The 13159-nt window shown below is 44.1% G+C and overlaps 2 protein-coding genes across 7 annotated transcripts; both read left to right on the top strand.

Moving 5' to 3' along the window:
- Nucleotides 1-693: 693 nt before the first annotated feature.
- On the top strand, nt 694-5552 carry LOC123059893 (uncharacterized). Of its 5 annotated transcripts, XM_044482438.1 has the most exons (9): nt 705-1208; nt 1896-2108; nt 2203-2247; nt 2317-2390; nt 2482-2744; nt 2894-2962; nt 4444-4502; nt 4598-4699; nt 5184-5552. In XM_044482438.1, exons 2-9 carry the CDS (start codon nt 1901-1903, stop codon nt 5318-5320), a joined length of 957 nt encoding a protein of 318 aa, XP_044338373.1. In that variant the 5' UTR covers nt 705-1208; nt 1896-1900; the 3' UTR covers nt 5321-5552. The 5 variants fall into 5 exon arrangements, with proteins under 5 accessions (XP_044338381.1, XP_044338390.1, XP_044338371.1 ...); XM_044482446.1 differs by lacking the exon at nt 5184-5552 and adding an exon at nt 4149-4230 and having other exon boundaries at nt 694-1208; nt 2203-2390; nt 4598-4680; XM_044482436.1 differs by having other exon boundaries at nt 700-1208; nt 1885-2108; nt 2203-2390.
- Nucleotides 5553-6590: 1038 nt separating this feature from the next.
- Nucleotides 6591-9001, top strand: LOC123059880 (uncharacterized). Of its 2 annotated transcripts, none has more exons than XM_044482415.1 (2): nt 6591-6951; nt 7253-9001. In XM_044482415.1, exon 2 carries the CDS (start codon nt 7413-7415, stop codon nt 8538-8540), a length of 1128 nt encoding a protein of 375 aa, XP_044338350.1. In that variant the 5' UTR covers nt 6591-6951; nt 7253-7412; the 3' UTR covers nt 8541-9001. The 2 variants fall into 2 exon arrangements, with proteins under 2 accessions (XP_044338350.1, XP_044338359.1); XM_044482424.1 differs by having other exon boundaries at nt 6591-8582; nt 8670-9001.
- The last annotated feature ends 4158 nt before the right edge of the window (nt 9002-13159 follow it).

The following is a 13159-nucleotide window of genomic DNA, read 5'->3' as shown; positions in this document are numbered from 1 at the left end:
CGGCGGAGCTCCGATGTAGCACCGACAACTCCAGCTAAACGCCAACGCAGCACCGACGACTCTGGCAAAGCTCATTGCAACTCTGACGAAACTCCATAGCAACATCGTCGCTGAGATGAAGCGGGAGATGCGACAGTGACGTCAGCGCCAAAATTTTGCTGTCATTGTACGTCATCGGTTGCAACACCACACTTTCCACAAGGACATACCTCCCTTCCCGTTTTGCTCTGAAGCAGGCGTCGCCAGTGAGGAAGCCCCACTGCTCATAGCAAGATGGGCAGCCCACTGCTTACCACAGCATGGTTCCGCATCGCATCATGATGGGTGCTTGCAGCAGGCGTCACCGACAAGGACGGCCTGCTGCAAGAGACGGATAAGAAGACAAGAGAGCGATTGGTGGGACCCATGGGGACACGTGGGGGTGTGGACATCAACTATGTCCACGGCTGGCATCGCGCGATCAAAGTGCATCAGACGGCTAGTGGTGCGGTTTAAGCCAGGCAAAGTTCAGTCAGCTTAGAATAAACGTTTTCCAAAATAAAAACAATGAGAAAACCAGAAGTAAAATAAAAAGGCAAAACGGAAGAAAACAGATGATGAAAAATCAAAGAACCGGAAGAAAACTGAGCAGAGTGAACGAACAGCGCGCAACGGAAAAACGGCACTAATGGGCCGGCCCGCTTATCGTCGTCTGTAGGCGATTCCTATTAGCCGTGGCGGCTCGTCAGACCGTCACCGTGCGGCCGTGCCCTGTCGAACGCCGCCCCCTCCGCCGCCGTCTCCACGACGGGCGCCCCGCCTGGCCGCCTCGCACCTCCCCTTGCTCCCCAGTCCCACCCTCCGTCCTCACCACCGGCTGCCCCGCCTCCCGCCTCCACTACTGCCCCGGGTCCCGGCGGCTCGATACCCCTCCCTTTGCTCTTGCTCGCCTGTCCCCATCCCCCGTCCTCACCCTCGCTCGGCGGCGGCCCGCGGAGCGCCGGTGCCTGGCAACCTCCGGTGAGAACTCCGAGCAGTCTTGCCGTCTTGTCCATTACATCTGGAGAGCAGTGACACCTTGAAGACCTGAACGGCTGAACGAGCAGAGCAGCCGACAACGGCCTCCTCCGCTGCGCCCCGGCCCCGTGATTCTTTCGCCACCAGCTGTGTGTTACTTACTGTGTGGCCTGTTGGTGCCTACTGCTGCCGCGGCGCCCCTCCTCTCGCTGGTAATTTTCTTGCTGGTAGTTTTGTCTTTGGTGAATTGATGTATGCATTATCTGATTGTCACAGTGCATAGATGATTTAAATTTTGAACTGAAATTAAAATGGAATACAGTGTTATGTGAGTATGTGTAATCTGTTGATGGAACTCGAATTGATTCATTTTGCAGAAATAGAAATTGGTGTATGCATTGTCTGATTGTCACATGTCTAGATGACTTGTACTTTCTTTTCTTATTAGATTGTTAAGCACTGGGGGTTAAATTCTAGATTTATTGAGAAATCGAGCTTTATTTTGTATGTTTTTCAAACTAGGTATTTTTCTGGAATGTTACGGGATATTTTGGGGGTGCTATAAGTGCCAAAGTTTTTCCATGTTAACGGAAAAAATTCGCCCGGGGTTTGCTTTAATCATGGCTCCCTGGTTAGTCCATTAGTGTGATTAGAAACTACTCTTTCAGACTTTCAATACTACTTCAATGTTCAGTCTTCAGAGCTAGTTGGTAGTTGCAAATTTCAAACATATATAGTGAACTCTATTGCTGTGAGACATGATTAAACTATTTATATTGCTCGTTTGGTCAATTTCGTATTACTCGTGTGATGTCGATTTTTTTAAGGTGGCACACCCTATGATTTGTTCCTGGCCCCACCACTGCTTTTAGCTTGCTTTAATCTCAGATCTGGCGTAGGATCAATGTCAACTATTTCTGATCAGAAGAAACGAACCTTAGAAGCTATTCAACAACGGTATGCAGCAGCTAAAGCTAAGAAGCTGCAAGATGAACAGCCCAAGTGCCCGAAGAACAAAGAGAGTACCCCCAAGCCCAAGTTTGATGCACGGAGGAAAGGAAAAACTCCTGAATCCACTCCTCGAACTTCTGGCCAGCTGCCTACATTTAGAGGTTTTTATTTTTGTTCACCATTCTCCATTTCATTAGTGCACATTTTATATACGTCCCCAATTTGTCTTATACTGCTGCTGCTGCTGCTTCTCAGCTCAAGGAAACTCCAGTCATCAACAAAAGCCTTCTGCCTCCTCAGGTAAACCTATATGTGTGTGTGCATGTGACTTTGTCCTGAAATTAACTGATAGCTTTTTTGACCTTTTAGGTGGAGAAATCAACCCTATATACTCTGAGATTTCATTTGCTCTTCATGAAAATTTGTCCCAAGATGACTATGCGGTAAGTACCCATGGTATGTGTTATGGTCTCAGATTTAACTTTATATGGTTTGAAATATCCTTTAATATTTTTTGGGTGAACTTTGGTGTAGAATCCCGACAGCACAGACGTAGTTCAAAGTGTCATATATGATATAATTCAGAAAGGTGGAGAAGCCGGGAAAATTTCCAAGGGATCGAAAAAGTTAAAGTTGGATAGAGGGATTCTTTTGGATAACTATGTTCAAAAGGGTCCTATATTAGTGGATGCACAATCACGATCTTTGTTGATCCACTCGAAGCGATCAAAAAGGCACATGTCACTGAAGCAACATAAGAAATGTGGGTCATTTGATTTACATGATACATTCCGCAGGTAATCCTTGTTCAGGTTTAGTATAAGTTTTCTTCTCCTATCATCACATTTTCATGATATGACTGAAATATTTATATCCTTGCTAAAATCCCCAGATGGGGTATCTTTGGAGTTTATGCAGTTTTTACATGTGATTCTTATTCTTCCAGGTTTGACCTCTATAAGCCAATGCATGAAATGTGGAAAGACTATATGCGAGAGCTTACAAAAAGTACTCCGTATGGATCCCTCACTGTCTTTTCTTTCTGTTACTTTCAGGCCTCATTTACATCTCCACACTATTTGCTTTTACTAGGAAAGATAAAAAGGCTTGCAATTTATACATTGTTCTTACCATTTAATTCAACGCATGTAGCGCAAATTAGGAGGATTTGCAAATGTTTGTACATAGTACCAGATTATTATGTTTAAAAAATAATGCTCCTTACCTACGTGGCCAAATATGTGGACTCAAGATCATGTCCCTTTGTGTACACATGTGAACTGTTTGACTCGTAAATACGTACAGGATGGCAAAGTAGGCTGGACTAGTCATAAATAACATGCTTGAGATGTTATTAACTCCGTGAATGTTAGTTACATGTTTGTCTTGGGCGAAAGATCCGACACGAGCAACCCCGATAGAAAGGCCTTGGCCTCCTTCACCATGCTTGTCTCCTGGACTATATGGAATGAGAGAAACACGTGTGTTTTCCGTCACAAGTGCTCCACCGCCAATCTTGCTAGCCAACATCTTGAACGAGGCCAATTTGTGGTCCACCGCGGGGGCAAAACACCTAAGGAAAATTGTATGGCAAGAGTACTTGTCATGTGGTGTTTGTGGGATATTTGTAAAACCTCTTCTCTCCTTAATTAATATATGAGGCAAATCTTTTGCCTCCTTTTTGAAAAAAAATGTTAGTTACATGTCTTTAGATCAGTGTGCTAGTTTCTATGTCTTATCAGAAAACAAGTAAACTGGGTCACTCCTATAGGTGGACCCATATTTGTAAAGTCACCTCATACTTACGTGGCATGCTGGCACTCATGATTGGGTCTGAGATATCAATTGACAGATTGGGTCAGTATAAGAATTAAGGCCCTGGTAAAAACCCAACTTTTTGGTACATAATCTAGTATAATGTGCAAACATTTGTAAACTCTGGTAATGTGCACAACAACTGTTGAATTATGAGGTAAAGACTGCAATTTGTAAAAGAAAAGGCATTTGGTCTTTGGATCTTTTGCTGTTATTTGTCTCTTATTTTTAAATATACGACTTAATTGTTTTTAGATCTTTTGTAATTGGTGTCTACTTTTGAAGGATCCAACTACTGATATATTGAATTGGTATATTTGTACAACTGTACTACTCTTTAATTATCAGTTTGTTTTCACTAATATTCACAGTACAGTAACTCACAGGTTTGATGCTGTTAGTAAGACCGAGCCCAGCCAAAAAAGATATTTGTATGGAAACTTATTGAGTGTAGGGACCAGATTGTTGGTATTCATCTGATTGCCTCAAAAATAGCTTAATTAAGCTGTTATTGTATAGAATTATACTAAATAGAGTTCTGAAAGATTAATAATTTGAAATTTTGGGCAATCAAATTCAAGAAATGTAATCAGTTTAACCTTTCCCAGATTTGGGCTAACCCTTTATTATGCCTTTTCAGTACAATGTATGAGGTATTGATATTCCCTGTTTTCTTTATAGGAAAAAGCAATTGTCGGAAAACCTCCTTTCAGCAGATCTTCATGGGGCGCTTATAATAGGTGATTCATATACTTTGCATAGTTGCATACTGGGTTATTAGACTGCCTGTATTGATCCTGTCATTTTTTTTGTGTTTTCTTTTGGTCATTCGCAGTGGCACAATGCAAAGCAGCCTCATATCAAGGTGTAAGTGGCATCATGATTCGTGACACTGCAGAGACTTTTGGAATTATATCAGAGGACAACCGCTTCCGAGGTACCTACTATCCCAGTTCGTAATGCAATACTTTGGACAGGCTTGGATGAAGTGATGTATAGTTTGCTTGTGAGCATGTCTTTTACAATCTTATTTTTTTGTTCGGTAATATAGGGCTGTTACAATCTTGTGTTGGATTTTCCTTTCTACTGCTAATATGATACTTCCTTTTCCCATTGATCGTGCTAAATAATTTTACTGTAACTCTCTATCCATATGATCCGTGCTCTAAGAGACTGCAATGAAACGCATACTTGTTTTTCTGGTGAGGTCCACACTTGAAATTTTCATGGCAGAAGTACAAGCGGACAGGGTTGTTCAGCTTCTTGCTCAAAACATTGTATCTTACTCGCTCAATGGAACTGTTCTCCCCATAGGCTGATTCTTGCCGTTATACTATGTTGTTTGTAGTCATGAATTCTAGTGTTAATTACTGTAGACCTAATGGGATTGCTTTCTAAGAAGCTCACTTTGAAACCTGCAGTTGTGCCGAAAGCTGGGTCAGTTTTCGTCCTCCAAGCTGATTGCTGGAAGGTTACACTAATCGGCGACAAACTGTCGCCAAAGGAGAAGTTGAAGGAAAGCCAGCGTCTGCAGCGTGCGCAATCACTGATCAGATAGAGTTTCGAGCCTGTTAGACTCTGTTTTCTGATAAATTTTGCCCAGAGGAACAACTACAGTTTTTCTTGCTTGGTTGTTGTTTCTGTTGATTAACGTCAGTCTAACCCTTCATTGCCTAGCACTTGGCAGTTCTTGTTGCTCCACATTGTAAGCCTGTCACTCCACTCCTGGCAAAGACGCGACGCTGAGAAGTTCCTTAGTAAATTCGAACACGCTTCTTGTGCAAGCTGCATCCTACTAGGTCTTTATCGCAGGTCTTTATCGGAAAAAAAAATGATCAATCACAGGTGACCAGTTGAGGTTTGCATTACGGGTCGGGTGAAAGTTTGGGTGTCGCGTTGCCAACGTGTTGCCTCGCTCGCTAGCCCAGCCAAGCAGGCGTGTCTTATTGCAGCGCCGAGGAAACCATAACCTGTGAGCTGTGGCTGGAGCGGCGGCACTGGCGCGGGATGAAGCTGCTCACGGCGGATCCCTTGCCGTGGGAAGGACTCCAGCGTGGAAGAAGACGCTGCGCTATTTGCAGGCCATGTTCGGAGGCTCTTCACTTTACGACTTCGCTCCCGGAGTGACCGGAGCCGTAGTTAAAAATCATGGAGTGGGCAAAGAGATACTCGGCGAATCCTTGTATTTTGCGGAGCTGAGGGAGTGCCGAACAGGGCCTAAGTTATACAGCAGATAGACGCAAGAGGTTCTTGGTGCTGTTATTAAGCGCCCTCATGCAGTATGTAAATCGCTGACTGTCGTGTAGCAGTCTGTGCGGCCCCTGCTGAACTAGGGGTAGGCTACTGAACATTTTGCAGAAAAGCCATCGGTGAATCTTAACATTATGCGCAGATACAATAGCTCTTTAGATGCCCGTCAAATCTAAGATTCAATGGCCGAGAAGTCCGTATCATGGCATCACCAAAGTTTCGGTATCAGCTGAAATTTTCCCAAACCAGCCACCAGTGTAGGGTAAATAGACGATGTGGCGAGTCATGCTGGATGTGTGAATTCTATAGGTCATGTGCACATGTCAGTTATCCACCCGTTCCTGGTGCGGCCCACTTCTTTTCACTCGATTCTGAACAATCTGGGTCTGAAAAATCAAAAGCTCAAAAGAACTGGATCTGATTATCCAAAATCATCTGAAAATCGCCGGAATCAGTAGTGCAATCGAAAATCGTCTCGAGACCTCGCTTGTGGCGATTCAAATCAAAAGCTCAAAACGTTTCGACTTAAGGTGGTAACCCTATTTGAGAGGCAAATTACCAGAGAACTGCCACTGGTGGGCGGTGGCCGGCCCGGCCGCGCCCAGAAAAACGAGTCGCACGACTCGTCCCTCTCCTTCGCTCGATCCCCAACCTCCCCACTCGCGCTCGCGATAGGGTTACAGGGCCGCCGCCGCCCGACAGCCCGCCCCTCCCGCTCGCCGGAAGCCCGCTGCTCTCCCCCGCCCGCTCGCTTCGAGGCCCGCAGCCGTTGCTCCGCCCCGGCCACTCCTTCGCCCCGCCTGCTCGCCTCGAGGCCCTCAGCCGCTGCTCCGCCCCGGCCGTTGGCCTCGACACCCGACGCCGCCTCGCCGGAGTTTGCTCGGGCCGTCGCCTAGGCTGAGCTCTCATCTCCTCTCTGTCTTCTCTGTTCTGTTCTGGGTGCAGCTCTATTCCTTCTTGTTCGTCTCTGTTCCTAGTGTACATGGAAAAATGGATGGATGTTTGTTTGTTTGGTAGGAGTAGATGATTTGCTTGATGGCTGAATGGATGTATGCTCGTTTTCATGCTCATATTCGACATAAATTGTCCAAAACAACTATTCCCAGTTTTAGTTTTAGCAATTCAACACACAGTTTTAGTTCAGGGACATTACAGACATTTTAGCACACAACTCATCCCATAAATCTCAGACCACAATCTTAGAAAAGAGCTCGACAGCTGATTTTGGGTGATTCTGCAGGGAACTGATTTTGGGGGAAGTTTCTCAAAAGCTGATTTTGGAGACTGCGCGGTGGCTATTTTGCGGCGGAGGAGGGGTATGCGCATTATTTTGTCTCTGCATAGTAGCGATTTGAATTTGATAAGTATAGGCATAAGAGGGGAGATTGGAGGCGGTGGAGATGCAAATCCTCTCGCGCTCGATTACTCGAAGCGTCAGCAGGGTTGCCTCTGCTCTGCCTCGCTGCTGGTTTCCAGCACTTGCGCGAGGAGATGCTCCACGAAATCAACATCTTGATCGTCTTTTCCTTGAGAAGAGTACACTGAATTGGCTGCGCCAGTTCTCCATACATGGCGTGAATGAGACGAAGACTAATAATGCAGCAGAGGACAGTGTCCAGACGTTAAACACTAGTTTAACTGAAGATACATGTTACATGCCGATAATTTCAGGGAGCAGCCACCGTGATGGTGCTATATACAAGAGAGCGGCTTATTGGGAACATAATTACTTTTTTGATATCGCTGACCGTACAGAGACTCGGTTGGAGCCAGCGCGTGCATACGATATACCGCGTAACATGATGCAGATCTTTTCAATGAAGTTAGCTAAAGCTCCTATCAACAGTGGCTCAATACAGTTATATGGATATATAGCAGCACGTGATGAAGTTGATCTAAGACTCAATTATGTTTTCAATCGCAGCAGGGATGATCCCATCATCGTGCAGCAGGGTTCTCTAATTGAAATGAACGGCCCTAAGAGAGCCATCCTGTTGATATTTGATGTGCTACTTGAGTTTGACATGAGGATCAAGAATGGGGAGAATGAAGAGGATGATTTACAGCTGATTGATGGAATCTCAGAATTTGACGGTTTACGCATGTCGTGGAGACCGCACGAGGTTCGCATTGGTGGAAATTGTGGTGCAGTTGATACGTCTTTTGCACTTGTTCATAGTTCAGTTGAGGCCACAGTACAAGTTATCATATCAAAAGTGCAGACTGGCTTTGATTTATCTCTCAGTTCTACGATTGCTCTTCTGGAGATGAATAAAGAATTCCAGCTCTTCAGTGGAAATATTAGTGAGTCCTGTGGCTTAGGAAGCTTTGTGATTGCTGTCACATGGGATACGCTGATGAATTTGAAGTTCAAGGTTGATCACGAAGGCTGTAACAATAATATTGAACGCAATTGTTCCTTCAAAGCTAAGTTAAATGGACACACCAGCCATCAGCTAAATCTCGAGACTGCCTCAATTTTAGTTAAGGTGACTTGGGCTGTGTTGCCTGCATCGTTGAGCAATTAACAGTATTGTGTAGTCCTGCACTGAATGGATTTGTTTACTTGGGTAAATGTTGTTTGCAGTCATGAATTCTGGTATGAACTACTGTAGACCTGATGTCATTGCTTTCTAAGATCACTTTGAAACCTGCAGTTGTGCCGAAAGCTGGGTCAGTTTTCGTCCTCCAAGCTGGTTGCTGGAAGGTGACACTGATCGGTGACAAACTGTCACCAAAGGAGAAGTTGAAGGAAACCCAGTGTCTGCAGTGTGCGCAATCACCGATCAGTTAGAGTTTCGAGCCTGTTAGACTCTGTTTTCTGACAAATTTTGCCCACAGTTTTTCTTGTTTAGTCTTTGTTTCTGTTGATTAACGTCAGTCTATCCCTTCATTGCTTAGCACCTGGCAGTTCTTGTTGCTCCACATTGTAAGCCTCTCACACCTAGCAAAGACGCAACACTGAGAAATTCCTTGGTTAATTCGAACACGCTTGTTGTGCAAGCTGCATCCTTGTAGGATAGCAACTACCATACCATGATCAATCGCAGCTCCTTATCAGATCTCTTTTTGATCAATCATAGGTGACCAGTTGAGGTTTATGTTACTGGCCGGGTGAAAGTTTGGGTGTCGCGTTGCTAACGTGTTGCCTCGCTTGCTAGCTTAGCCAAGCAGGCATGTATTGCAGCGCCGAGGAAACCATAATCTGTGGGCTGTGGCGGAGCGGCGGCACCGGCGCGGGATGAAGCTGATTGCCGCGGATCCCTTGCCGTGGGAAGGACTCCGGCGTGGAAGAAGACGCTGCGCTATTAGTTATACAGTAGATAAATGCAGGAGGTTTTGTGCGCTGTTATTAGACGCCCTCATTCGGTGCATGAATCGTCGCCGTCGTGTACCATTCCGTAGCAGTCTGTGACGCCCCTGCTGAACCAAGGGCCAGGCACGCCAATCATCTTCTCTGCGCAAACCAGCCTCAGTTCCACAAGTTGACATGAGGGCATGGTGTACAGAATGACTGAAGAAGGATGACACATCGGCCAGTGTAGGGAAAAAAGGTGATGTGCCGAGGCATCCTGGATGTGTGAATTCTATAGGTCATGCACACATGCCAGTTATCCATCCGTTCCTGGTGCCTCTTATGCCTACGCTTATCAGATTCAAATCGCTACTATGCAGAGACAAAAAGGAATGAACAATACCAATACATAGAAGTAAGATGAGGAACAGGGAGGATCGCTCCTTATAGACACTTGGGTACATGCGGTACAGCTAGTGACTTGAAGTCATCGGATCTTTGTTGGGTCAGTAGCTACGAATTCTTTGGTTATGAGCTTGGGTAAGAGCCCATGAGATCCTTACACAAATGATGAATTTGTTTTGTGTTTGTCCTTGGCTAGATCAGTCTATTGGGTTGGGTCACAAGAGCTTTAAACAAATAATATTTTTAAAAGTTTTTTCAGGTATTGTTCTTTGGTCTCTACACATGTGGCTAGCCAACATAAAAGGGCTAAGATCATGTAATCCTACTCAATCTGATCAATATAAAGGTTCTGGAAATAAAGGAAAAGGAAGTGGATCTAATGGACAAGACAAAGTGAGCTCAGTAGAACCAATTTTGCCTAGTTGTTACCATCTTCCGACTCAGACTCACACCCGGACAAATTTCTAGCATGTTAATTAGGTTATGCCTCATCTCGGCCTGATAAAACCAGTCATAGATTTACTTTCCTCCAGAATGTCTTATATGCAAAGATACGTTTGTACCTTAATTCTGCAGATCAAAAGAGTATGTTTGAAATTTTCTCCTTCTATGCATTGTTCAAACTTGAATTCCAACAGCTACCCTATAATCACCTTTCATAGAACCATAGTCCAATCCTAGCTACCACTAGTAGTTACATAGTACATGTGGTATTCTATCATGTATCGACTCAAAACATGGCTAACACCAACTGAACCGATAGGAACGGACACTCTTGAGTTTCAAGATCAAAGCATAGGAGCTACTGCAGGAAACTGAAACGGAAGGAAAACGGAAACAAACCCTAAATCTCGTCTCTAGAGTCGAAAATGGCCTGCACTTTCCGCCACTTCCCCGACTACAATAGTCTCAAATGTGTTTTATTGGGAACTAAATTACCATTTGATAGTTGTCTGATTGCATCAGGACCGGTCCTGAGATTTCAGGGGCCCGGGGCGAGTCTACAACTTTGGGGCCCTTAATACAAACATCATGACAAATCAGTATCGTATACAAGATGTTTCCAATAAATGTCGTTGTCATTAACAAATTAACTATGTTCTTAGGGCCTCTTACATTTTTATCGTCGATGTTGATGCTAAAATTTTCTTCCGCTTCAATTTAGAAGTTTTCTTAGTTGGTTTCTTTTCCTCCACAACAAGTATCCCCAACTCATCATTTTCTCTTCCATTTTTTCAATCTACTCCCTCTGTAAACAAATATAAAATATTCTAACTGTTTTCTTATTAGGAAGTAGCATACATTTTAATGTATTTATTCACTCATTTCAGTTCGTATTTATTTACGAAGGGAGTACTGGATAACATACATTGTAAACGACAGTAATATATAGCACAAATTGTTAGGAAAAAAATTGCATCGAAGGTTGAACGATGCATGCTATGCATCATGTAAATTACGTAAATTAGCAATATACGTATAGGAAATAGGGATTGATTGTATGGCATACCTTGAATCATACAGATCGGTGTCGCCTCATGGCGAACGCTTGTCGAGTGCTCGGCGGCTCGGCTCGGCAATGGCACCGTGTTGACTGGAATCTGGCGGGACACTCTATGATGTGTGTGTGTTCAAGGCCCAAGGACAGGGTAGCGGAGTTCATCGGCGTAATGCCGCAGTCAGGGCCATGGAGTTAGATCGTCCAGCGCCTGCCTGACGGCAACTCGCGATCGGGGCCCTGAACTACAGATCGTAGGAAAGAGCCAGAGACGCACGATTCAAAGAAAGAAATCGCTGATTAAGGAAAGAAAGAAAGAAACCGCTGATTGCCTGCGTTGGTTAGCTTTTTTTAGGGACACCTGCGTTGGTTAGTTGCATGCGTGGCTGGGGTACATACGTTTTTAGGTGAGGATGGGCTACCTACGTAGCATACAGAATACCTGGCGCGGGGCCCCTGTATTTGGGGGGCTCGGGGCGGCCGCCCCCTCTGCCCCCCCTCAGGGCCGGCCCTGGATTGCATCAAATAGCTCAACTAAGTTGTTGTATAGATTTCTTTTAGAACGAAACCACGGGACGGGCTCGGCTTTAAAATAATAAAACTATAGAATTTTACTAAATAGGTTTTGACAGATTAACAAATTTGAGAAGGTGTAAGTGGCATCATTATCCGTGACACTAGAAACACTTTTGGAATTAAGTCAGAGGACAACCACTTCCAAGGTACTTACTATCCCACTTTCATAATGCAATATTTGATTTATAGTTTGCTTGAGAGCATGTCTGTTACAATGTTTTCTCTTGTTCTGGAAGATTGCACTATTAATCTTCTCTTGGCTTTTCTTTTCTATGGCTAATCCGATACTTCCTTTTTCCCATTGATCGTGCTAAAAATTTGACTGTAACTCTTCATCCAACGATTCTATTCGAGTTCTCAAAGAAATACCATGAAATAAGTCAACTAAATAAAATTTGCATAAGGATGGTACTCTGGGAAACAGACGTGGAACACACTCTTGTTCTTTTTCCCTTAGGTTCGCACTTAAAATTTACATGACAAAAGTTTAAGCAGCCATGGCTTTTCAGATTCTTTCTCAAAAACATTGCATTTCACTCACTCAACCGAACTGCTTTCTCCATAGGATGGTTCGTAACGACATATGTTCTGTGTAGTCATTGATCCTATTAATTATGCATAGCTGATGGGATTGCTTTGTAAGAAGCTCACATTGAAACCTGCAGTTGTACCGATAGCTGACAATTTTCATCCTCAAAGCTGATCGCTGGAAGGTTACACTTCGAAAAATTCTCACCCAAGGAGAAGTAGAAGGAAAACCAACCTCTACATCGTGCCCAATCACTGATCAGAGAGAGTTTCCAGCCAGTTAGACTGTGTTCTCTCATAAGTTTTATCCAAAGGAACCTCTATAGTTTTCGTGTTTAGTTGTGGTTATTCTTGATTGATGACAATCTATACCCGCTTGGCTTACCACATAGCAGTTCTTCATGCTTAAGCTTGTAAACTTATAAATCCCAACAAAGGTGGAACACGCTTCTTGTGCAAGTTGTATCCTTGTAGGATAGTAATGTGGAGATGCTTTTTTGTTGTTTTGAGGTGTGCATGATGCACACGATGGTACGGATGGACAAATAGTCAATGTGGAGAGCCATGATGGTTGTGTGAATTGGATAGGTCAAGATACATTTATAGTTACCCACTGTTTCATGGTGCCTCTTATGCCTACACTTGTCAAATTCAGATTCCTAGTGTGTAGAGACCAAATAATGCACCTAATAGGAATGAGCAATACCAATAAAGTAACATGCGGGATAGGAAGGATCGCTCCTTATAGAAGACTTGGGTATGTGTCATAGAATAGTGATCTGAAGTAATTGGATATCTGTTTGTCCTTAGTTATGAGCTTAGTCCTTTTGTAGGCAAGAGCCTAT

This window comes from Triticum aestivum, chromosome 1A (assembly GCF_018294505.1).
Source record: "Triticum aestivum cultivar Chinese Spring chromosome 1A, IWGSC CS RefSeq v2.1, whole genome shotgun sequence".
Lineage (NCBI taxonomy): Eukaryota > Viridiplantae > Streptophyta > Magnoliopsida > Poales > Poaceae > Triticum > Triticum aestivum.
The sequence above is the reverse complement of the archived record's forward strand: the minus strand, read 5'-3'. Positions and strand labels throughout refer to the sequence as shown.

Bases quoted from the DNA above. Each gene is read 5' to 3' on its own strand.
- LOC123059893 (XM_044482436.1), top strand. From the start codon at position 1,901: ATGTCAACTATTTCTGATCAGAAGAAACGAACCTTAGAAGCTATTCAA. The intron at 2,109-2,202 runs GTTTTTATTTTT...GCTGCTTCTCAG, and splicing joins CCAGCTGCCTACATTTAGAG to CTCAAGGAAACTCCAGTCAT. The intron at 2,745-2,893 runs GTAATCCTTGTT...TTATTCTTCCAG, and splicing joins TTACATGATACATTCCGCAG to GTTTGACCTCTATAAGCCAA.
- LOC123059880 (XM_044482415.1), top strand. From the start codon at position 7,413: ATGCAAATCCTCTCGCGCTCGATTACTCGAAGCGTCAGCAGGGTTGCC.